The sequence below is a fragment of the Culicoides brevitarsis genome, chromosome 2 (genome assembly GCF_036172545.1).
Source record: "Culicoides brevitarsis isolate CSIRO-B50_1 chromosome 2, AGI_CSIRO_Cbre_v1, whole genome shotgun sequence".
Lineage (NCBI taxonomy): Eukaryota > Metazoa > Arthropoda > Insecta > Diptera > Ceratopogonidae > Culicoides > Culicoides brevitarsis.
The window spans coordinates 40,074,885-40,099,658 of record NC_087086.1 but is presented as its reverse complement, the minus strand read 5'-3'; the positions used below and the strand labels follow the sequence as shown (position 1 = coordinate 40,099,658).

The 24,774-nt window shown below is 23.2% G+C and overlaps 3 protein-coding genes across 3 annotated transcripts; all 3 read right to left on the bottom strand.

The window, feature by feature from the left end:
• Positions 1-650: 650 nt before the first annotated feature.
• LOC134829138 (carboxypeptidase B1-like) lies at positions 651-1,725 on the bottom strand. The gene is made up of 2 exons (XM_063842134.1): positions 1,538-1,725; positions 651-1,341 (listed from the first exon to the last, which is right to left on the bottom strand). Exons 1-2 carry the CDS (start codon positions 1,723-1,725, stop codon positions 651-653), a joined length of 879 nt encoding a protein of 292 aa, XP_063698204.1.
• Positions 1,726-3,247: 1,522 nt separating this feature from the next.
• On the bottom strand, positions 3,248-5,867 carry LOC134829136 (carboxypeptidase B1-like). Its single transcript, XM_063842133.1, has 3 exons — positions 5,829-5,867; positions 4,931-5,508; positions 3,248-4,040 (listed from the first exon to the last, which is right to left on the bottom strand). Exons 1-3 carry the CDS (start codon positions 5,865-5,867, stop codon positions 3,248-3,250), a joined length of 1,410 nt encoding a protein of 469 aa, XP_063698203.1.
• Positions 5,868-22,073: 16,206 nt separating this feature from the next.
• LOC134829135 (tabserin-like) lies at positions 22,074-22,908 on the bottom strand. Its single transcript, XM_063842132.1, has 2 exons — positions 22,688-22,908; positions 22,074-22,629 (listed from the first exon to the last, which is right to left on the bottom strand). Exons 1-2 carry the CDS (start codon positions 22,906-22,908, stop codon positions 22,074-22,076), a joined length of 777 nt encoding a protein of 258 aa, XP_063698202.1.
• Between the last annotated feature and the right edge of the window lie 1,866 nt (positions 22,909-24,774).

Sequence of the window (24,774 nt, the reverse complement as noted above, 5' to 3'; positions counted from 1 at the left end):
TGAATTAAATAATAAATTAAAATAATAAAAAAGTTTAAAGTTATAAAAAATTAAAAAAAAATTTAAATAAAATAATTTATCAAAATAATTGAATTAAAATTTATTGAATTAATTATTTTTTAAATTTTTTTTCATCGTATGTAATTATTTTTTAAATCAAATTTTTATTATAAATATAAAGAAATGAAGTATTAAAATTTTTTTTTTGAAAAAATAAATCATAAAATAATTTTTTAAATAAAAAAATTAAATTAAATTAAAAATAAAATTTGATTAGAATTAAAAAAAATAATTTTTATTTATTTATTTAATTTGTTTATTTTTAATTAATTTATTAAATTTAATTAAATTAAATTATATTAAAAAAAATATTTATTTTTTAATTAAATTCATTTTTTAATATCATAAAAACTGAAAAAATTAAAATAAAATTCTGTCCCAATGCACAATTCGTAAATTCAATACAAAATTTTCTTTTTTTATCTTTTAATATACCTAGTTTTAAATTAAAAATAAATAATCTCCTTATTTTTACTTTTTTAATTCAATATTAAAAAAAATAAATTTGGTAAAAATGAAAATTCAAAATTTTATCTCGAAATTTTTAAAATGTGCATTGGGCTTAATTTTTATCAAGAATTTTATAAATTTTATTTTTTTTCAGAATACTTTTCAGCAACATATTTCGCCATGGCACGAATTCCAATCCAAGTTTCCCTTAAAATTGGTTCAATAAAACTCGTTGGCGGATCAAAACCCGTAATTCCTCCGCCGGGCAATTCCATCCCAAGCGCAAATGGAATTTGAAGTACTCCCAATGCATAATCTATGCTTGCTCCTGATGCGGCATACCCTATTACGCTCTCGGGCGTTCCAACACGATATTTTGTGCGTGTTGCTTTGAGAATTGCATCTGCTCCGATTTTAGCAAGAAATTCAAGTTTTTCACTTGAACCAACATTTAAAGGATAAAGTAAGATATTTCCGTAAGCATGAAGTGACAAATAAAATTTTGTTCGTTTTCGGTAAATATTCAGTACTTTTTTAATGATTTTTGTTTCTTTTTCAGAAAAAGCCGATTCGCCGCGATAAAGTAAGTGACAAGGATGATCGCTTGCTCCTAATTCGCCCCAATTGTAGCCGAAATTGCGATTTAGATCTGTGCCGATGCAAGAACTGTTCTTGGAAGGTCGACGATTTTTGCGCCAAAGACGATCATCGGTTTGAGTGTAAACATAACCATCGGGATTGGCGATCGGAATGATGATCCAATTCAGAGTTTGTAAGAGATCTTGATGATTTGTTGAGTTTTCAGCTAGTTGGGAGATGATAAAAAGTGCTCTGAAGAAAAAAGAATAGAAATAAGGTAAGTTGAAATTATTTTGACAGCTGTCAAAAAGTGACAAATGTCAATTTTTGAGTTGAAATTTCAATTTTTCAACAATTTTGAGGTTAGTTTTTTTTAAATAATCAAAAAAATAACTAAAAATTGTTAAAAAATTGAAAATTTCGATTAAAAAAGAAAATTTTTACTTACTCTGCATGTGAAATCCATTCCCTTGCATGAACTCCTGCATCAACAACTATCGTATTTTTGTTCCTATTTCCATCTCCATTTGAAAGTACAACAACTGGAATATCACGACCCTCATAACTTCGTCCCGCGGAGTAAACATAAACATTTTTCGGATATTTTCCTTGCAAATTCACGATCCAGTCGATCATTTCATCATATTGATAATATTTGGTCAAATTAAGAGACCACAATTTGCTAATTTTTTCATTATTTTGAGATTGCGATAAATTGATCCATAAAATAATTATAAAAAAATTAAATTTTATGAACATTTTGAGATCCTAAAGATTTTTTAAGGTCCTTGGCCGAATTGATAGTTTAATAGTAATAAATAAATAAACAAATGATAAGCATAACAATGCACGAAATATTTCTAAATAATCGCTTAATCAGCTAATTTCCGGTTTTATTGCGATTAAAATAAAGTATTTAATGGTTAAAAGTGCGCTTAGAATAGTGAAGAGTCGACTGAATTAAATGTGAGATTATTCAAAGATTTTATAATAAAAATAAGAAGAAATTTAATTGAGAAATTGCATTTGATGTGAATGTGATATGAGATGAAATGAGAATGAATGAATATAATTTTTGCTAATTTTAAAATAATTGGAAGTTTTCAAATGAAAAAATTTTACTAAATAAAAATAATAAAAAATTAATTAAATAAATTAAAATTGTTTTTTTTAAATAATAATTTATGTAAAAAACTTTAAACGTTAAAAAATTAATTCTTAAAAAACTAAAATTTGTTTTTTATATTTTTTTTAATTAAATTATTTTGAATTAATTTAAAAAATTTCGAAGTTTAAAAAAATTAAATTTTAATTTAAATTTTTTTTTATTTTTGAAAAATATTATAAAAATTATTTTTTTGCAAATTGAGAAACAAGAAAAAAAATTAAATTTTATCAATTAAAATTTTCTAAAATTTTTTTCATTAAAATATTTAAAATTAATTTAAACTAAAATTTATTTTTTTTTCAAATTAATTAATTAAAATTAATTTAAAAATTAATTTAAAACTTTCAAAAAATTAAAATTAAAAAAAAAATTCTAAAAATTTTATTTTTTTTTTTTACAGTTACAGTTACAATTAAGAAGTAAAATAAAATTCTATGAATTAAAATTTTAAATTAAATTTAAAAAAAATTTCTCATTTAAAATATTTTTCAAAAAAATTATTTGATATTTTTATGTTAATTTTTTTTTTCAATTTAATTTTTAATTTAAAAAAATTCAGTTTTTAATTATTTTTCAATTAATTTATTTTTTTTTATTTTAAGAATAATTTTTTAAATTATTTCTATATATTTCTTTGCTTTTTTAAAAGTATTAAACTAACTTTCACTTGTCATTCTTACATTTTATTAAAATATTTCAATTAAATTCCAATCGTAATCTCAATAAGTAGCCGCCTTGATCCGCAATCAACAATATAACGCGATATCATTTTATTGCTCTTATTATCGCAGACAACTTGCTAATATCAGCAATAAATCAATGAACTTTTTGTTGATGGGAAATCCGGTCAAAGTCATAATCTTATCAATTGCAAGTAACTTATTAACAATCTAAGGCTTTTGTTTGATAACATTTTACGTCTATTTATTTGGCTTGAAAATTAAAAAAAAATTTAAAATAATTTTTTTTTTTATTTTTAGGTGGTTTTCGTTAACTCCAGTCGTAATCGTCTTCGTCATCGTCGCCATCGACATTTACTGATTTCTCATCTTCTTCATTTTCATCGTAATTCGTCTCAATATCGTCATTTTCTTCGCTGTCGTCGTAATTTTGATCGTTTGCGAAGACATTTAAATTTTTGGAATATTTTTCGACAACGCGAATTGCCATGGATTTAATTCCTTCCCATGTTTCTTTCACCGTATGATCGATACTGCTTGGCGGCGGATCAAATCCTTGTCTTCCTCCGCCCGGCAACTCCATCGTAATGGCAACGGGAATTTTCATCACTTCGTAGGCGTAATCTTGACTCAATCCCGAAGCAGCGTACAGCACATTTCGCGAACTGCCGATTTTGTATTTCGCTCCTGAGTATTTTCGGATGGCATCAGCTCCGGCGCGTGCGACATCATCTTGATCCTTCCAATTTTCGGGTAATTTACTCGTGTGTCCGTAAGGATAAAGGAAATATTTTCCGTACGAATGCAGAGAAAGGTAAAGTTTGCAAGTGTCGGCAACGCTTTCCATTACATTCTTCACGGCGCGCGTTTCAGGCTCGGAAAATGGTTCGTCGCCGCGGAAAGTTTGAGCGCAGGAATTTTTTGAAGCGCCTGTTGAACCCCACATGTAGTCGTAATTGCGATTTCCATCGACGCCGGCACATGTTCCGACTTTTCTGCGAGTTTTGCGCCACATTCGATCTTTTTCGTGCGAATATTCGTAACCGTCGGGATTGACAAGCGGCATGAAAACCCATTTGACACCATCTAACATGTGATCGTACCTTCAAAGATAAAAATTGAGATCAGTTAAAAGGTAAATTAATAATTTTTATAAAAATAAATTTAATTTAAAAAAAAATAATAATTTTCTTAAGATTTTTTTTCACCATATTTTTTTTTCTATTTTTTTATGAAAAAAAAAAAAAATTAAATTAAAAATTATTTTTTTTTGAACGAATAAAAAATTAAAAAAAAATTTAGGGAATTTAAAGAAAAAAAAATTACTTAATGCTTTAGTTTTTGAAATCTAAAGTTTTATAATTTTTAAAATTTTGTTCAAAAAAATTAAACTATTTCATTAAATTTAACTAAATTTTAAATTATTTAGCTCTAATTAAAATTTAATTTAATTTTATTTAAAAAATTTTAATTTAATTTATTTTTTTAAATTCAATATTTTGAGTATAAGTTTTTATTATTAAAAATTTAATTTAAAATTTTAAAAATTTTATTTTTAGAAAAAAATAATATTTTTTTTGAGAATTATTGAATTTTTTTTATTTTGAAAAAATAAAATAAAATAAAATTTAATTAATTTTAATTAAATTAAATTAAATTAATTTTTAATAAATTAATTAAATTTTATTTTATTTTTTTTTTTTTAAAAAATTCAATAATTCTCAAAAAAAAAAATTATTTTTTTTTCTAAAAATTATTTTTTTTAAATAAAAAAAAATTTAAAATATATAAATTGATTTTTTTAATTAATTTGAATTTTTTAATTTAAAAATATATTTTTAAAAAAAGAAAAAATAATATTTTTAATAATAATTTAAAAAATAATAGATTTTTTTTAATTAATTTTTTTAGTAACTTTTAATTGACATTAATTCATTTTTTTAAAATTCTTTCATTTTAGGTTCAAAATTAAGTCTCAAAAGTCATTAAATACCTTCCTTTATTCGTTCCTTCTACAAGTTGCTGAATCCCATACAAAGCAGTTGCCGGCGTGATCCACTCCCGAGCATGAATTGCGGCGTCAATCATCACTGTAAGCACTTCCGACGTATTTTTCTTCGGCAAAATCGTGACACTTTTAATATCTCGTCCTTCATGCGACTTTCCAACTGTTTCAACGACAACTTTTTCCGGGTGAGTTTTTCCCAAATGGTTCAAATATTGCATTATCTCCTTGTAACGATAATATCTCTTGAATCCGATCGAAGTGACGTCATTCAAAGCATAATGTCGCAATTCTTCCTTCTCATACAGGAAAACATCTCCCAAATTATCAATAAAATCACGAAATTTAATTTTATTTCGAATCAAATCTTTTTTAAATTCCGATTCTTGACTTGGCGGAACCATGACTTGCGCTGTACTTCCCACAAATTTGTCAATTTTCCAAAATTCGATCCCGTAATATTTGGGATTGCGTCGAAAACTGTAGATAAAGTTGACATCATCCACGGATTCCGGGAAAAGTTCGAAAACTTTGTAACCGTCGTATGACACGTAATTCCCGTAAAACTTTATGAAAAACGAAAATTATTAAAAAATTTCTTAAAATCATCTCGAGACTTTTAAACTATGAGACTTGTAAAAACCAACTAAAGTCACGATTGAAAATTTATGTCATTTTATAAAAAAAAAAATTAAAAAGAAATTGTGGAAGTGGAAGTTATGTAATTTTATATCCGACTTACCTATTTCCAACTAATAATTTGATGTTCGTGCATTTTAATTGCACGTAACTGTGTCAGCGGCAGCAAAAGTGTCAATCATTATATTCAATTGACAAGCAGCGACGATTTTTTTTTTCATTATGAGTTAATTTAATTTGAAGTTACGTTTTGTCGATCATCGATTTGTGTGAGTGATTTGCTCATTTAATGACGTCTGAAGTATGGTTTGTTTGTGAGTAATGTTGGTTTAATGATTGAATTTATAATAAAATGCTAAAAAATAAAATATTTTAGTAAATTTTAATTTTATTACTTTTTAAATTTTTTTAAAAAATAAAGTCGTAAAAAAATATTAAAATTAATTAATTTTTTTAATAAAGTAAAGTTAAAATTTTAATACTTTTTAATTAAAAATATAATTTAAAAAAATTATTATTAAAATAAAAAAAATTAATAAAATAAAATTAAATTAACTAAATAAATTTAATAATATAAATAAAATTGAGTGAATTTAATTAAATAATATTTATCAAAATCAATTTAAAATTTAAAAATCTTTAAAAAAATTTAAATAATTTTGTTTTTAATTTTATCTTAATTCTTAAAGTTTTTTAAAATATTTTTTACCTTTAAAAATTATAAAAAAAAAATTCATTTAAAATTTATTTTAATTTAATTGAAAATCTTTAAAAAAATTATGTTTTTAAAAAAAAATTATATTTTAAATTTTAATAAAATTTTTTTTTTAAAATTAAAAAAAAATAATTTTAATTTTAAATTATATTTTATCAATATAAAAAAAAAAATAAATATTTAAATTTTGTATTATTTTTTTAAAAATTTTTTTATCTCGAAATGAAAAATTAAATAACAAAAATTATAATATTTATAAATAAAAAAAAAATTAAATAATTTAAATTAGAAATAAATAATTAAATAATTTAGTTCAATTTAATAAATTATTTTAATTATTATTTATTAAAAATTATTTAAAAATTTAATTTAAATAAAAATTAATTTCTTATCTAAAAATTTACTTAGAAAAGTAAACTTCGTTTTTTTATAATTTTTTCTTCATTAAAATTTTTTTTTAATAATAATTTTTATCTCTTAAAGAAAAAATGTACAAAAAAAATGAAATATAAATAAAATATAATCTAAATTATGAGAGTTATAAATCTGTCAACGCAACATTTATGACTAATTATGTCACTCTCAGGTGCTTTTTCTCTTCATTTTTCTCTCATATTAGAATATTACAGAATATTACAACAATTTTTTTCCCTTTTGACATTAAGGAGAACACATATCAGTAATAATCACACACAGAGAAAAAAATAAAGAGGGCGATAAAATTTCCTCTCACGTAGTCAATACAATAAATATGATAATATTTTCTGTTATTTCTACTTCTCGATTACAATTTTGTTGATGACTGTGATAATTTCTAATTTAACATAAGACTTTTTCCATTAAATGAGAAGTTTTACGTGAAAATTATACCATTAAAGGATCTCCATCTGAAAAGACAAAAAAATTAGGTCTTTTAGGTAAAAAACATGTCCTTTGATACAAAAGTCAAATAACGTCGTCTGTGTGTGTTTGTCATGTAAGTCAATTTTATTTACCTTTTGAATTTCAATTGAAGTTGATCAGATTAAATTTCCCATCCATGTCCTTTTGTGTGTTCTCTGTCGCAACGAGATACTTCTTTGTAGCTAGAATAAATAGAAAAACGGAGGAAATGTTAGACAAACAGAACTCACAAAGCATGAAAACCAATGAAAAACGACACAAACCGACTGACTTGTTGCTTGAATTTTTTTTTAGAATTTTTTTTCAATTTTTTATTTTTTTTCTATTTTCATGAAAAAAGTTTCTCTTTAAAAAAATTATTTACTCCATTATTTTCTCATTATTTATCGCTAAATAATAAATTATAATAACTTTCAGTTTTTGGGATGGAAGGCGAGAACAATGGAAAATTAAGTAAAGCACGCATTATAAAATATTTAGTCAACAGCAGAAGCAGCAGCGCGACGACAGCTATAATTAGACGTATAACGCCGAAGCAAGACAATGCTCGTCTGGAAAATTTTCATTGTCTGAATTATTATGCAATCTTCGTGTGGATTTGTCTCTGTTGATAAATAAATACGAAAGGTTTGAAAAAATCACAATAAAAGGATCTAAAAGGGATTTTTATAAATGGAAAAGAACAATAACGCGAGACAATACGGGAGAGAAAAATATTTTTAATCTAAACAAAAGGATTTTATTATTTAAATCCTTTATTTCTCGCACGCAGTCACGAATTACTTCGGAGACATGTTTATGGAGAAAGTTTTTTTTTTTTGGAGCAGAAAGTTGTCGGAGACAGATAGTTTTTAAAGTTTTAAAATTTTTTAAAGAAAATTTTCAGCTTTTTTTTTAATTTTTCACTATAAAAAAAAGTAAATAAAAATGATATTTTTATCTAAATAAAAAATTTAGAAAAAAAAAATAATATTTAATAAAAAAATAAATAAAATTTAATTAAAAATAAATTAAAAAAAAAAAAATAAAATATTAAGGAATTTTTTTTAAAGTAAGAATTTATTAATTTTTATAACAAAAAATTTTTTTTACCATAAAAAAAAAAAAAAACTCATCATAAAATTAGTTTTATATTAAAAAAACAAAAATTAATAAATAAATAAATAAATAATTGAAATAAAAAAAAAAAAAAATAAAATAAAAAAATAAATAATAAAAAAATTAAAAATTAAAATAAAAAATAAAAATTAAAAAAAATATTTTTAAAAAATTAAAATTAAATAATATAAAAAAATAATTTTTAAAAAAAATTAGGAAAAGTTAATTTTATTGATTTTTATCAATTTTGCCTCAAAAACTTGAAAAATTCATGTAAATTTTATTAAAAAAAAAAATAAAAAAAAATAAAAAAATAAAAATAATAAAAAAAATAAAATAAATATTTAATTAATTAAATATAAAATAAATGAGTTCTTATAATTATTTAAAATTTTGAATTTTTTTTTCTGAATTTCTTCAATAAAATATTGAAAAAATAAAAATATGTCAAAATTCCATAAAAAATCAATAAAATACAAGTTTCTATCATGTCACAGGTCAACACTTGAATAATCAATTCCCGAATTCGTGTCTCAACTTCGTTACCAAAAAATAATAATGAATGAGAAAAGTTACTTACGTGCAATAATTTCGACAAAAATGATAGATTACCTCGATCCAGTTGGATACTCGACTGCCCAAAAATGTCACATAAGAAGATAAAACGTCTTCTCCGAAAAAAAACATCTGTTTTACGTGACACAGTAACTTTACCACAATTTTTTTTCTGCTACCCAAGCAACAAATTAATTATATCAACTGACGACGTCTTATCTATGGCGAAGCAGGGGAGGGTCATGATTATTGTTTTCCATTACGGGACGCAGTGTTTGTTTGTGTAATGTTTTAATAATTAAAGTTGTGAACGTGCTGACGATGCATTCTCCGTTTCTTCGCTTCTGAAATGAAAATTAGTCAATTTGTTTGAAAATAATGATATCACGGTGACTTTAAACCTCGTGAACAATAAAATAAATTATTTAAACGACGTTGGGCGGAAATGCATGAAATTCGTCTTGAAAGTTAATCCTTTCGTTTCGTCATAAATAATTTATTTAGTTGATGAATGCAGTGATAAGTTGATTCTTTTACTTGTTAACTTGAGGGTTTGACATGCGATATCTTAATTAACTGACCTTTTATTAACGATGTGGGTTTTTTATGAAGTTCTTTACAAATTAAAACTGAAAAAAAATTAAATTAATTTATATAAAAAAAAAAATTAAATTATTTTGAAGCATAATTTGACAATTTAAATTTAATTCTAATTTAATTAAAAAAATTTTTTTTATTTTTTATTTGAATTAAAATTAAATATATTTTTTATTTATTTTTTTTTTTATAAAATTGTAAATTTTTTTTTTTTAAATAATTAAAAAAAATATTTTTTTTATAATTTTTAATTTTTTTTAAAATAATTTTTTAAATTTTTTTTTAATTAAAATTATTATTAAAATTATTTAATTTTTATTTTAAATTTTTAAAAATTAATTAAATTTTAATTTTAATTTTTATAATTTTTAATTTATTTAATTAATTAATTTTTAATTATTTAAAAAAATTAAAAATTTTTTTAATTTTTTTTTTTTTATTTTTTTTTTAAATTAATTTTTTAAAAATTAATTTTTTTAAAGAGAAAAATAAAATTAAAAATTTTTCACGCCAAAAAATAAAAAAAACCAACCTCTGATCCCACAAAGACAATTTTTCATTATTAATTATCATTCAAAAATATGGACAAAGCTTTTACTTTTTCGTTGCTTAGCATCCCTTTTCCATATAAAATGCCAAACAGGTCAACGAGCCAACAAAGGTATCATAAATTCTGTGTTAATTAATAATTTAATCTAATTAAAAGTTTTCTCGTTATAATTCGAGTTTATAAATCGAACGATGAAACGCACATTTGAACAAAGGAAACCAACAAAAAAAATCCAGAAGGATAGCAAACGATGGATTTATCACCAACGTTAGCGATGGAAGTTGAGGAACGGTAGGTAAGTGAAATTTATTGTTGAATTCAATAAAATTGTCAAACTTTTACTTACCTGTGTGAAAATTTTTCCTCATAAATGGCATCGAAAATGAGTTTTGGCCTAAAAAAATAGAAAAAAAAATTATAAAAAAATTATTAAAAAATTATTTAAATTTTAAAATTAAATTAAAATATTTTTTTTCTTCATTTTTCAACTTTAAAAAAAAATTATAATAAAAAAAATATTTAAATTTTAAATTTGAATTAAAATATTTTTTTTTTAATTCTTTAATTTTTAGTAAAAAAAAAAAAAAAATTAAAGTATTCTTTCACAGCGATTCATGTAAAAACGCTGGATGCTAAAAAAGGAAGTGCTGACAGGAAAATCAATGCAAAAGAAATTAAAATTCAAGCAGATACAAATGTAAAACAGACATACAAATTATATGCCCGAGCAAAAAAAAAAACATTTCCATACAGACATCAATTAAAAACGTTATTTTCCGCTTCATTTTCCAGCTCATCCATTAACACGATGCTGCTTTCTTTCATTACACATTTTTTTTTCGCATTTGAATAGAAAAATCGTCTGATGTGAAAGGATTGAAGAGCGGCGCATTTCGCTTCAAGGCTGTGGCTGCGGAATTTTCACTGCGAGAAAAAGAGGCGAAAATCAACAGGCAAAAAACTCGTTTTTGTTTTTCTCTGACAATTGCAAAAAGTGAGATTCAAGAGTTGACTATGAAGTCGAGCAAAGTAAATAATTGTAACAAACATTTTATCTGCATATTTAGAAAATTAAATTTTAATTCTTTATGTTGTCTTTGTAGCAGTTGTACGAGTGGATGGCGATGGAGTTATAAATAAAATCATGCAGTCATGTAAAATAATAATGCGATGGTGCACAATGTACCTTCATTTGGTTAGTTTTGTTGCTTCGTGATGGTTGAAAATGCTTTGGAGACAATTTTGTGTTGTGTGAAAAATAAAGTTTTGTTGCTTTTAACCTACTTTTTAGAAAAATTATTTAAAGTCAAATATTTTTTAAAAAAAAAAAAAATATTTAAAAAAAAAATAAATTAAAAAAAATATTTTAAATTTTAAAGAAATAATTTAATTTTAAAATTTTTTAATTATTTTATTAAATAAAAAAATTTTATTTAATTTTAATTTAATTTTAATTTAATTTTAATTTAATTATTTATTTAATTTAATTAATTAATTTTAATTTAAATTTTCAATTTAATTTTTATTTTAATTTTAAATTTATTTTTTTTAATTAATTAAAAATTTTTTTTTAAAATTAATAATTTTAGAAATTTTTTATTAAAAATATTTTTTTTAGTTTTAAAAAATAAAATTGAAAAAAATTAAATTTAAAAATTTTTTTTAAAATTTTCAAATTAAAAAAAAAATTCTAAAAATTCTCTTTGAATTTTTTCAACTTCAGACTTCAAAAATGCACAAACAAATTTAAATTTTTTTTTTGTATTTTATTTTAAATTTTTTTAATTTAAAAAGAAAAATTAATTTTATTTAAAAAAATTATTAATTTATTTTAAAATAAAATTAAAAATTGATTTTTTTTTTATTTTCTTAAAATTATTTTTTTTTAAATTCGAATTAAGTAGGAGGAGTACAAAAATGTGAAATTTGTGAAATATCTTTTAATTTTCTTTTTTAATTATTTTTTTTAAATTTTTATTTATTAAAAAAAATAAGACATCAGGATGAAATAAAAATAAAATTTTAACTCAAAGCATTTATAACAATAATAATTATTTTTGTTGAAAAGTCATTGCATTGTTTTAATTTATATGAATGTTCTCATTTCGTTTGTCAGAGAAAGTAAAAAGTAAGAGAAAATTGTTATTTTTTTTTTGTTTTTTGTAAATAGAAAAGTACGCTTTTGTTCCTTTAGTGTTCATTTATCTGCTTGGAGTGCTGTTCGTTTAGATGACGTGTTGTTGCATCTACTTGTTTTCATTTGTTTCAACAATTGCACAAGAAAAGTGCCAGCATGTGAATTCCTCTTTCACAGGAGGAAAAATTTTATTTTCTACATCAACAGCTTTTATTGTGAATTTTTTTTTAAATGAACAAAAAACACAAATGAAGTTATTATTCTTTATTTTTCTCATGAAAAGAAATGACTTTTACTTTCAATAAAACTTTTTTCCTTTAAAAAAAAATTAAAAATAAAAATTTAAATAAGCGCGCGAAAAATTTCCCGCCAAAACGATGATCATCATCAATTTCCGTAACTAATTAAAACTGATTGACACAAAAAGTCAGTGCAGTGCGTAAATAAAACATTTTCATGCCAATTAAAATAAAATAAAACACAAACAACGAAAAATGACAAAAAATATGAAGTAACGTCAAAAATTATCAGTTTGCATTACTGACGCGCTCGTTATTCGACGATACGTAACACAACAACATAATTTATGATTAATATTTAATTAATGAAATCGATACGTTCGCATTCGCGGACATTACATGAAAACCAGATTTTTCAGGTTTTATCTCGAAAAAAAAAAATATGCGGTTCCCCTCATTAAAAGTGTAATTATTTCATACTTGCGACGGAATAATAACAAAAATAATGAAGGAAACAAAATTTGACATTGTTATCCCCTCATTGGGATTTTCGTGTGGATTGGACATGGGTAACTTTTTGTTTGTTTTTATTTCTCTCCCTCCATTGTTTTTGTTTCATTCTCGTTTTGTTATGGTTTTTCTGCTATTTTTGTGATTATACGGAAAATATGTTGACGCTAATTAATGAATTATCGGCTCATTAATAATTTAATTAATGTCAGAGTGTGTTGACTGTTGATTGAGTGTAACATTAAAGTTTCTTTCTTATTTTTAGTTTTTCGATAGATTTTGTCGGTTGTATAATATTGAAAAATAATAATTAGAAATTTTTTCAATTAAAAAATATTTCATATCCTAATGGAAAACAAATTAAATCGAATTTTGATCAGATTCGAATCAGATAAAAATGAGGGAAAAGAGAAAATAATAACGAAATAATTTTATTTTAGTTCGTATGAAATCCATTTTTAGCAAATAATTGAACCTATAGTCGATATTATTTTTATTTTTGTTTGTTTTAAAGTTTTTAGGCATGTCAAAGTTTTAATTTTTTAAACGTGAAATTTTTTATAATTATTTTTTAATTGAAATTTATTAAAAATTCTAGAATTATTTTATTTTAAAAAATTTTAAAATTTTTATTTGAATTATTTTTAACGAAAATTAATTAAAATTATTTTTTATTATTATTTAATTAAAATTATTAATCAAATTATTTTTTATAAAAAAAAAAATATTTTTTTGAATTTTCCTGTATTTTTTTTTTCAAGAATTATTTCATAAATATTTTTGAACAAAAAAAAAATTAATTTTGAATTTTGAAGAATAAGAATTTTTGATAAAAATTTAATTTTTTTAAAATATATTTTTTTTAAACATTAACTTAAAATTAAATAATTTAAAAAATAATCATTAAAAAAAAGAAAATTTGAAAAATTTAAGAAATTAATTTTTTTAATGTTTTGTAAAAAAAATAATTTCTAAAATAATTTATTAAAATTAAACAAAATTTATTAAATTAAAAATTTAATAATTTTTTAAAAAAATCTAAAAAAAAATTATTGAAAAACTGAAAATTATTAAATATTTTTATAAATTTTAAAATTATATAATTTAAAATCAATATTTAAAAAAAAATATTTTGAAATTATTAAATTTAAAAAAAAAATTTAAAAAAATATTTTTTATAATATTAAATATTTTTAAAAATTATTTAATAATTTTAAAAATTTTAAAAAAAATATTTTTTTAAAAAAAATAAAATAAAAATTAAAATTTTTTTTTATATTTTTTTATATAAAATTTAAAAAAATAATTTTTAATAAATTAATTTAAAAAATTAAAATTTAATTTTTTTAAATTTAAAAAAAATTTAATTTTAAATTAATAAAATTAATTTAATAAATTTTAATTCAAATCTTTGAAAACATTTCCGATTATTTCTCATGCCTAAAATTTCATTTCAAATAATATTTTATCCCGTTTCCGGATTCATTGAACTCATTATCATCATCATCATCATAATGATAAGTGCAAAAGGAAATCTGATTAATTTAAATATGATTGATACAAATTTCGAAACAAAACAGACAAACCCAAACGAATTATTCTGATTGAAGAATTTCCTCCCAAATAAAAATTGTTTGTCCAAGAATTTTCCTCTAAACGAAAATATTAATTGTTTCATTTCTCATAAATAATAAAAAATTCTTTAAATTCCTCATTTTTGAATCCTTTTATTCTTCCGTAGATTTTGAATAAAATTTCATTGTGGCAAAAATATTCAAACGACAACGATGGAAACAAAAATAACAGACAACTTTTGCTTGTATCATTTGCATTTTACATAACCGCACTCATACAAAACACCGAAATGGATGGAAGAAGGGTGTATTATGGCAACAAACTCAGTGCCCAGAACCGCACAATCGTCATTTGCGGGGCGTAGTCGTAAGCCACTCGACTAAACAAGACAAGCATAAAATCAAATTTTAATTTTCGTGCGGTTTGAGTTTGAATTTGTGGATAATTTTGCGGCTCCCGAACTTTGGAACGTCACTTTTTTCCAGAAAAATCATCTTCTAATCGTGTTATGAAAAATAAAAATCAGTGCTGGATGTGCTTGTCATTCATTATTTGCGACATGAATGTATGCAAAATGCGACAATAAAAGTGTGACAAGCATTGTTTCATACATTTTCATCCTGTTATCTAGCCAATTTGTGTCATGTATCATATTTTTAACATTATTTCACGTCGCATCGTTGCTGGTTATTGTAAAATATTTTTGTCACATATCAAATTTGTGTGTAATTCGATTTAGTTCTAATTAAATAATGAGTAAAAAGTGTCGCTCGTAACGCTTTAATGGCAATGTTTTTCACAAATTTATCCGAATGACGTTTTTTTTAATTAAATTTCTTTCGAAATTTCTTTTTTTTGGTATTTATTAAATTGAAATTAATTCCGGCGTCTTTTGTCGAGACTCACAAAGGCACGTCCTGCTGATCATCTAATCATAAACCAATTTAATTTCATTTTATTGCCTTTTATTTATTGCACTCAGTATGGATTATGATATTTTTATTAGTTATTGAATGTCTCGTTCCTCGATATCGCTCCAGAAGCAAGTTTAGTGTGTGAATGATGATTGCTTTTGGTAACCAACTGACAGCAACGCAATAAAATATTGGAAAAAAGAGGACAGATGATAATGCCAATAAAAGTCTTGCTGTGAGGAAATTTGTGTTGCTGCATCTTTCTGAAGGGTGTTTGATGTTCATGATTATTTTTTTTTTATGAAAAAAGTCAAATTTTATTTATTTATTAATTTTCGTTTGACAAAAAATTATTTTTTAACTCTTATTAAGAAAAAAAAAATTAAAATATAAATAAAATTAAATTGTTTAAATTAAAATTATTTTTTTTTAATTTTTCAATAATATTCTTTTTAATTTTTAAATTTTCAAAATTCAATTTAATTTAAAAATTTTTAAAAATTAAAATATTTTTTGAAAAATTTGAAATTTTTAAAAAATACCAAAATCACGGTTTTGATTTTTATTCATAAAAATTTAATTTAAAAATTTTTAAAAATTAAAATATTTTTTGAAAATGAAAAATTTTGAAGTTAAAAAATTTTTAAAAATCCGTGTATTGCCTCATAAGGTCAAAATTTCAAGTTTATTATTTTAAACCAGGATTGTTTGTCATCTAGTAATAAATTTTATTTGGAAACGAATCAGAATATTTTTAAAAAATTTACAATTAATTTTCTAAAAAAAATAAATTAAACTTTTTAAATAATTTTTTAATTTAAATTTAATTTAAAAATTTTTTTAAATTGAAAAAAAATTTTAAAATGAAAATTTTTAAATTAATAAAAAAGTACAATTTTTTTTAACTAATTTACTAATTTTACTATTTTACAATTTTCTAAAAAAATAGTTTTGAATAATAATTTTTTTTTTAATTTAAATTTGATTTTATTTTTTTTAATTAAATTTAATTCTAAAATTTTTGAAAATGAAAATTTTTAAAGTTGATAAAATATTTTATTAAAATTAAAAAATAAACAACAAAAGTTTAGAAAATTAGAACTTTTTTAAAAAAATAAAATTTTCTTGCTTTAAATTTTTTTTTCTTACTTTAATATGAGAATTTTTTTTTAATTTTAAAAATTAATTTTTTAATTGTTTTTATAAATTAATAAGGAATTTAATCTTAATTTACTTTAAACAAAATAAAAATATTTTTTATTTGAAAAATAAAAAAATATTTTTTAAAAAATTAATTTAAAATCTTTTTGAACATTTAATTTTTTTGTGAAATATTTTTTATCCTGAATAATAAAAAAATAAATTAACTAAAATTTTTAAATTAAATAAAAATTATAAATTAATAAAAAAAAAAATATTAAAATTAATTAAACTAAAATTAAAAAAAAATATTTTTTATAATTTTAATTTCATTAAATTTGAAATCGTATTGTTTAATTTAAAATATTTAACAAAAATTCAATAAAAACTCAAAAATTAACTTTACGATAAATTCTTCACGGTCTACTTAATTTAAAAGAAAATGCAATAAAAGATAAAAATTCCTTACCTTTTCACAAAAAATTAACTCAATCGACATTTCATGCCACTTTTCTTCATATATAAAATATTTTTCCTCCAAGCGACTGCAGCAAAAAATTGAGCGATCAAGTTTTTTTTTCCAATAAATTTATTTTATCTCGTTTCATGTTGCGCTTTGCTCCAAAACGATAGCGACACAGAGACAGAATAAGAGTCATGTTCTTGTAGCGTGTCCTTTTTATTACAACATTTATCTTCCATCGGAAGAAAGTTTATAGCGACACGAAGGTAAGTGTGCATGAAAACTTATGAATTTTTAACTTATTACAGGCGGGACAAGAAAACCCCGATAAAATGAAGAAAGTTGTTGTCATTTGGGAGCAATTCAATATAAAATTGTCATTTTCCATTTCGATTTGGGTCCAGTTTTTCATTTTTCTCGAAAATTTTATAAAATTCGCATGACAACAGAGCTTTCTTAATTTATTTATATTTGTTTAGCATTAAAACGAATTATTTATTGAGTTGTCAGCAATCAGTTGGTAACTACTGCGCGAGGTACATTAACTACCCCATTTATTTGCCAACCAATTTTACTTTGTGTTTGTTCATGTCAGTCAGTTGCTTCACGGTAAATATTATCGGTTTACTCTATGCTCGTTGGCTGTTTATTAATTAAGGGGAAAATAATAATAATTTAACAATGATAATGGATTGATGGTCATTTGTGTGGCTTTACTCGGTGACACTTTATCCGCTCTCTCGATGCACTCCGCGTATCACGAACGGATTATATTAATTATTTAATTGACAATTTTATCAATCCGTACAAAGTTTCGGACTATCACATGTCAGTCTGGTTAATTTTGATTGAAAGGGAAAATAAAATGCTTTTACGGCAGTAAACCCGTGGCAACGTTACAGTTGATGTAATAAGACACCCGTGAAAATGATACAATCATTAGCGATAATCTCATAATCCGATCCTATCGCCCCTCTCTCTTTTTCTCTCTTGCTAGTTTGCCGTTAAAAGTTGTCTCGATATAATGTTCCTGCTAATTTATTGCTAAATTGACATTCCCAAATGACTGCAACGACACATATCATGATTTTCGTCATGTCATGGTTTTTGCAAAATGTAAAATTAAAATAGACACTTGATATTTTGTAAAATAATATTTGTCTGACATTTAGCTGAAAATGACCTCTTACCCTTATTCGGAGCTCGCCAGTTGGAAGGAGACATGAATTAAGCTCTAAAATGATGGCAATAATCCTCTTTGAAAATATGTCGACTTATCCAAAGGGAAGGAAAAAAATTCTTTAAAACATTAACGTTTACCGAAAAAAATGTCATAGGCTATTAACAGTTACTTACCAAGGCAAAACATATAGAAGTTGTCTTCACTTCTCCCTATAATCCTTTTACCTTTCACATGATTTCCTCAGATTATGCTTGTCTCTGTCCTTTCATTTGGTCAAGTGCATGAAAAAAAGTGAAAGAAAAAATCTTGAATTAGCGGGCGATTTTGAAAGTGTTCATTCAAAAATTTATTTTACAGGTTATGGGCATCGAAGGAACTGCTTTCGAATACAATTCTTATGTCTTCTGAATGAACTTTAAACCAGGTAAGTATTTTTCATGTATCTTAAGCTATCAAGTTTTTTTTTCTTTTAGGAGCTTAATGGGCTATTTAAACCATAAATGTCATAATTTTTTTTTTCAAATCTTGCTCCAAATGGATTGAAATTTGTCAGAGGGCTCTAATTTATCATTTTTAATCATTTTATAACTCAAAACTGCCAAAAAATTGAAACTGAAAAAAAATTTTTTCTTTGACATAGTTTTGTTTTAAAAACTAAATCAAGAGCAAAAAAACTGTGTCAAAAACTGTGTCAAAGCTATTTTATCAAATCTTGCTCCAAATGGATTGAAATTTGTCAGAGGGCTCTAATTTATCATTTTTAATCATTTTATAACTCAAAACTGCCAAAAAATTGAAACTGAAAAAAAATTTTTTCTTTGACATAGTTTTGTTTTAAAAACTAAATCAAGAGCAAAAAAACTGTGTCAAAAACTGTGTCAAAGCTATTTTATCAAATCTTGCTCCAAATGGATTGAAATTTGTCAGAGGGCTCTAATTTATCATTTTTAATCATTTTATAACTCAAAACTGCCAAAAAATTGAAACTGAAAAAAAATTTTTTCTTTGACATAGTTTTGTTTTAAAAACTAAATCAAGAGCAAAAAAACTGTGTCAAAAACTGTGTCAAAGCTATTTTTGTCAAATCTTGCTCCAAATGGATTGAAATTTGTCAGAGGGCTCTAATTTATCATTTTTAATCATTTTATAACTCAAAACTGCCAAAAAATTGAAACTGAAAAAAATTTTTTTCTTTGACATAGTTTTGTTTTAAAAACTAAATCAAGAGCAAAAAAACTGTGTCAAAAACTGTGTCAAAGCTATTTTATCAAATCTTGCTCCAAATGGATTGAAATTTGTCAGAGGGCTCTAATTTATCATTTTTAATCATTTTATAACTCAAAACTGCCAAAAAATTGAAACTGAAAAAATTTTTTTTCTTTGACATAGTTTTGTTTTAAAAACTAAATCAAGAGCAAAAAAACTGTGTCAAAAACTGTGTCAAAGCTATTTTATCAAATCTTGCTCCAAATGGATTGAAATTTGTCAGAGGGCTCTAATTTATCATTTTTAATCATTTTATAACTCAAAACTGCCAAAAAATTGAAACTGAAAAAAAATTTTTTCTTTGACATAGTTTTGTTTTAAAAACTAAATCAAGAGCAAAAAAACTGTGTCAAAAACTGTGTCAAAGCTATTTTATCAAATCTTGCTCCAAATGGATTGAAATTTGTCAGAGGGCTCTAATTTATCATTTTTAATCATTTTATAACTCAAAACTGCCAAAAAATTGAAACTGAAAAAAATTTTTTTCTTTGACATAGTTTTGTTTTAAAAACTAAATCAAGAGCAAAAAAACTGTGTCAAAAACTGTGTCAAAGCTATTTTTGTCAAATCTTGCTCCAAATGGATTGAAATTTGTCAGAGGGCTCTAATTTATCATTTTTAATCATTTTATAACTCAAAACTGCCAAAAAATTGAAACTGAAAAATTTTTTTTCCTTTGACATAGTTTTGTTTTGAAAACTAAATCAAGAGCAAAAAAACTGTGTCAAAAACTGTGTCAAAGCTATTTTTATCAAATCTTGCTCCAAATGGATTGAAATTTGTCAGAGGGCTCTAATTTATCATTTTTAATCATTTTATAACTCAAAACTGCCAAAAAATTGAAACTGAAAAAAAATTTTTTCTTTGACATAGTTTTGTTTTAAAAACTAAATCAAGAGCAAAAAAACTGTGTCAAAAACTGTGTCAAAGCTATTTTTATCAAATCTTGCTCCAAATGGATTGAAATTTGTCAGAGGGCTCTAATTTATCATTTTTAATCATTTTATAACTCAAAACTGCCAAAAAATTGAAACTGAAAAAAAATTTTTTCTTTGACATAGTTTTGTTTTAAAAACTAAATCAAGAGCAAAAAAACTGTGTCAAAAACTGTGTCAAAGCTATTTTTATCAAATCTTGCTCCAAATGGATTGAAATTTGTCAGAGGGCTCTAATTTATCATTTTTAATCATTTTATAACTCAAAACTGCCAAAAAATTGAAACTGAAAAAAAATTTTTTCTTTGACATAGTTTTGTTTTAAAAACTAAATCAAGAGCAAAAAAACTGTGTCAAAAACTGTGTCAAAGCTATTTTATCAAATCTTGCTCCAAATGGATTGAAATTTGTCAGAGGGCTCTAATTTATCATTTTTAATCATTTTATAACTCAAAACTGCCAAAAAATTGAAACTGAAAAAAAATTTTTTCTTTGACATAGTTTTGTTTTAAAAACTAAATCAAGAGCAAAAAAACTGTGTCAAAAACTGTGTCAAAGCTATTTTTATCAAATCTTGCTCCAAATGGATTGAAATTTGTCAGAGGGCTCTAATTTATCATTTTTAATCATTTTATAACTCAAAACTGCCAAAAAATTGAAACTGAAAAAAATTTTTTTCTTTGACATAGTTTTGTTTTAAAAACTAAATCAAGAGCAAAAAAACTGTGTCAAAAACTGTGTCAAAGCTATTTTTATCAAATCTTGCTCCAAATGGATTGAAATTTGTCAGAGGGCTCTAATTTATCATTTTTAATCATTTTATAACTCAAAACTGCCAAAAAATTGAAACTGAAAAAAATTTTTTTCTTTGACATAGTTTTGTTTTAAAAACTAAATCAAGAGCAAAAAAACTGTGTCAAAAACTGTGTCAAAGCTATTTTTATCAAATCTTGCTCCAAATGGATTGAAATTTGTCAGAGGGCTCTAATTTATCATTTTTAATCATTTTATAACTCAAAACTGCCAAAAAATTGAAACTGAAAAAAATTTTTTCCTTTGACATAGTTTTGTTTTAAAAACTAAATCAAGAGCAAAAAAACTGTGTCAAAAACTGTGTCAAAGCTATTTTTATCAAATCTTGCTCCAAATGGATTGAAATTTGTCAGAGGGCTCTAATTTATCATTTTTAATCATTTTATAACTCAAACCTGCCAAAAAATAAGCCTTCGGTTATGGCATACTTTTAACATATTCAAGCTACTTTTTATTATTTTATTTTAAAAAGTAGAAAAAGCTACTTATATTGTTTTAATATTTTTTTAATTGAAAAATTTTCTTTGAAAAATCGCATAATTCAAACACTTTGATTAAAACTTAACATTTTTACTTTGAAAATTTTCCATGATTATTTCAAAAATTTTAAAAATTATTTTATGAATTAAAACAAATTTTTAAACACCAAAAACAAAGTTTATCTTCTAATAACTGACCAACGAGAAAAAGAGAAACCGTATGCCCAAAAAATGACATGATAAAACATAAAAAGGCATTATCCGTGAATTTATATCCACACACATGTTCAACCAATTGACTTTGACTCTACTGAACGACTTATTATGATTTTTTTTTTAGATAAACCTGAAAATGGAAATAAATGTCGATTAGATAATCTTTCGACTATACTTAATAGCTTCTTGTTCAAAAGTCAACTTTTATGACAAAATTGTCAAATTCGGTACATATTTCGTTATCCACGGAATATAATCGGAAAGCCTTTCCGCTAATGACATATCCAAAAACTCCGTACTATTGAATTGCGGAGCTTGATACTTTGCTTCCATCACTCCAATGATTTTAATATCGCGCGATTCAGGAAACATTGGACCTGGACCATAACCTGTAATGAATCCTGATCCAGAATCGCCTTCCATGGGAATTGTGCCATCTACAGGTCTAAAGCAAATGTTATTCGCCGGATAAGGACAAGCCCAAACATTGACGTCATTTGTCGAGTACAAGAGATATCGTGAAATCACAAAAATTGGATGTCCTGTTCCGCCCCAACTATGATAAACAGCTCGAACGTCTTGAGGACATCGTTTTCTGCTCAATTTTGGAATAAATTTGTCTGGAACATTGATTCGCTCAATGTTAAGTAATGCCAAATCGCCTTTATCGTGAAGAATGATTTTGTAAACTTTGTAACTGATGGCGTTGTAAATGTAAACGTCTCCGTGAAATACAGCGACATCACTTGCTGAGAGTTTTCTATAAAAAAAAATGAACAAATTTTTGAAATTCAAGTTTAAAGTTAAAAAAATCTCACGTGTAACAATGTTTCGCACTTATGACCCATGTTTGACTGAGCAACGTTCCCATACATTTGTGCTGATAAAATCCGCCAAGTAAGTCATAATTTCGAATATCGACAACGTACAAAGGATATTCATCAGCTTCGTACTCAATTGCTCCGATTTTACGATAATTTGTGTGATTTTTACATAAAACAAAGTTAATTGCTATAAAAAATATCAAAAGTCTCTTCATGACTTCGATTTTTATTTAAATAACTAAAAAAAAAATTAAGTCTTGATATTTCGATAGCTAAATTTCATTAGTTTCGCATTATTATAATTTTATAATCAAATTATAGCAAAAAATGAAGAAAGTTTCGTTACAGTTACAATTTTGTCACTCAAACAAAATATTTGAAAAGTATTGCGGTACCATTCGTTTCTTATCATTCCTTTGGCTTGTTTTAGTAATTTAAATAAAAAAAAAGAAAAAAAAATAAATTAAACTGTAACAAGTAAAAAATACTGCATAACAAAGAATAAAAAAAACTTAAATTAGAATTATTTAAGCTGGTACCGAAAAAGTTAATGAGACATCTGCGTGTTTTTGGGCAATTTGTTACAAATTTTTTTCAGGTATTCTTTAAACACAAATCAAGTTACTTTTAAAAAAAAAGAAAATGAAAGAAAATCTTATTCAAAGTAAATTAAACGTTTTATAGTTAGATTGAAGAAACAAATTTTTAATTTATATTGTTTATAAATTCTCATTTTTTTTATTGTTACTTTTGTACTGAAATTTAAATTACATTTTTTTTATAAAAATTTAGTTTTGAGTGTGAAACTTCACAAAGCTCATATTTTTTAATATTTTAAATATTTTTTTAATTAAAAAAAAAATTATAAAATTATAATTTTTTAAAATATTGAAAAATATTTAAGAAATCAAAAAATTTTTTAATTTATTTAATTTTTTTATCTTAAATTTTTTGAAAATTTTAAAATTATGTTTTTAATATTTTTAATATTTAATTATTTTTAAAAAAACCATTTTAAAAAAATATTTATATAAATAAATAAATTTTAAAAAATGTAAAAATATAAAATAAAAAAATTTATTTTATTTTTTCTTATAATTTTTTTAAATTTTTTTTTTACAAATTTTTTAAAAATTTAAAATTTAATTTAAAATTTTTTTTCTTTAAACGAATTTTAAAAAATTTATAGAAAATGTTTTTTTATCAAATTAATTAAAATCAAAAAAAAAAATTAAAAAAATTCTCCTCCAAGTCGTCAATTAATAAATTTTTTCATCTACTAATGAACATTTCCCTGCTAAAAAAATTCCAAAAGACAACTTCACACCTCATTAAGACGACATTTTATCGCCAACATCCATCTGTCTTACTTTTTTTTTCTCATTTTATATTTTAAACACCAAGTTCATGTGTCGCCGCTGGAATGGCGACGACGATTACACGACGCGATAATAATAATAAATTCCTTAATTATAAATTAACACTTTGTACTGTCTTATTTTTTCATTTTTCTCTTAATTATAATTACTGCCACAGAAAAATTATCTCGAATCAGCAACGAGGGAACTTAATTTGTAATTGGGGATCAAAAGTAAAAAGAAAAATGTTTAAAACACTCTGACAAATCGCCGAAGGACATTAAATTATCCGAAAAAAGTGAAATTTGAGACACTTCACGAGAGGAGATCATTTCACAAATTATCATACATAATTAGAACGCCGCCGCAGAATTTTCCATTTATTTAATTCTCCTTGGTCGAGAAACGTTCTTTGGCATGTTTAAGACATTTTTTCTTGTTAAGTAACAATTTTTTTTTCTTTTAACAACGAGAACGAACTGAAAGGCATCTGCTTATTTTTTATCCACAAAATAATCGACTGTTGCCATTTTTTCTCTCTGTTGCTTGTCTCATTAACTTTGTTTGTTTGTCTGAGTGTCCTTTTCAGCTACACATCCACGCGAAATGGCACAAGAAGAGCAGTTAATGAAATTAGTATTCATAAAAAGTAATGAGCGTCAAGGGGAAATTTGTCTCTTTTTTACTACAAGATTGTAATGGCTTTTTTGTTTAATTTTTTTT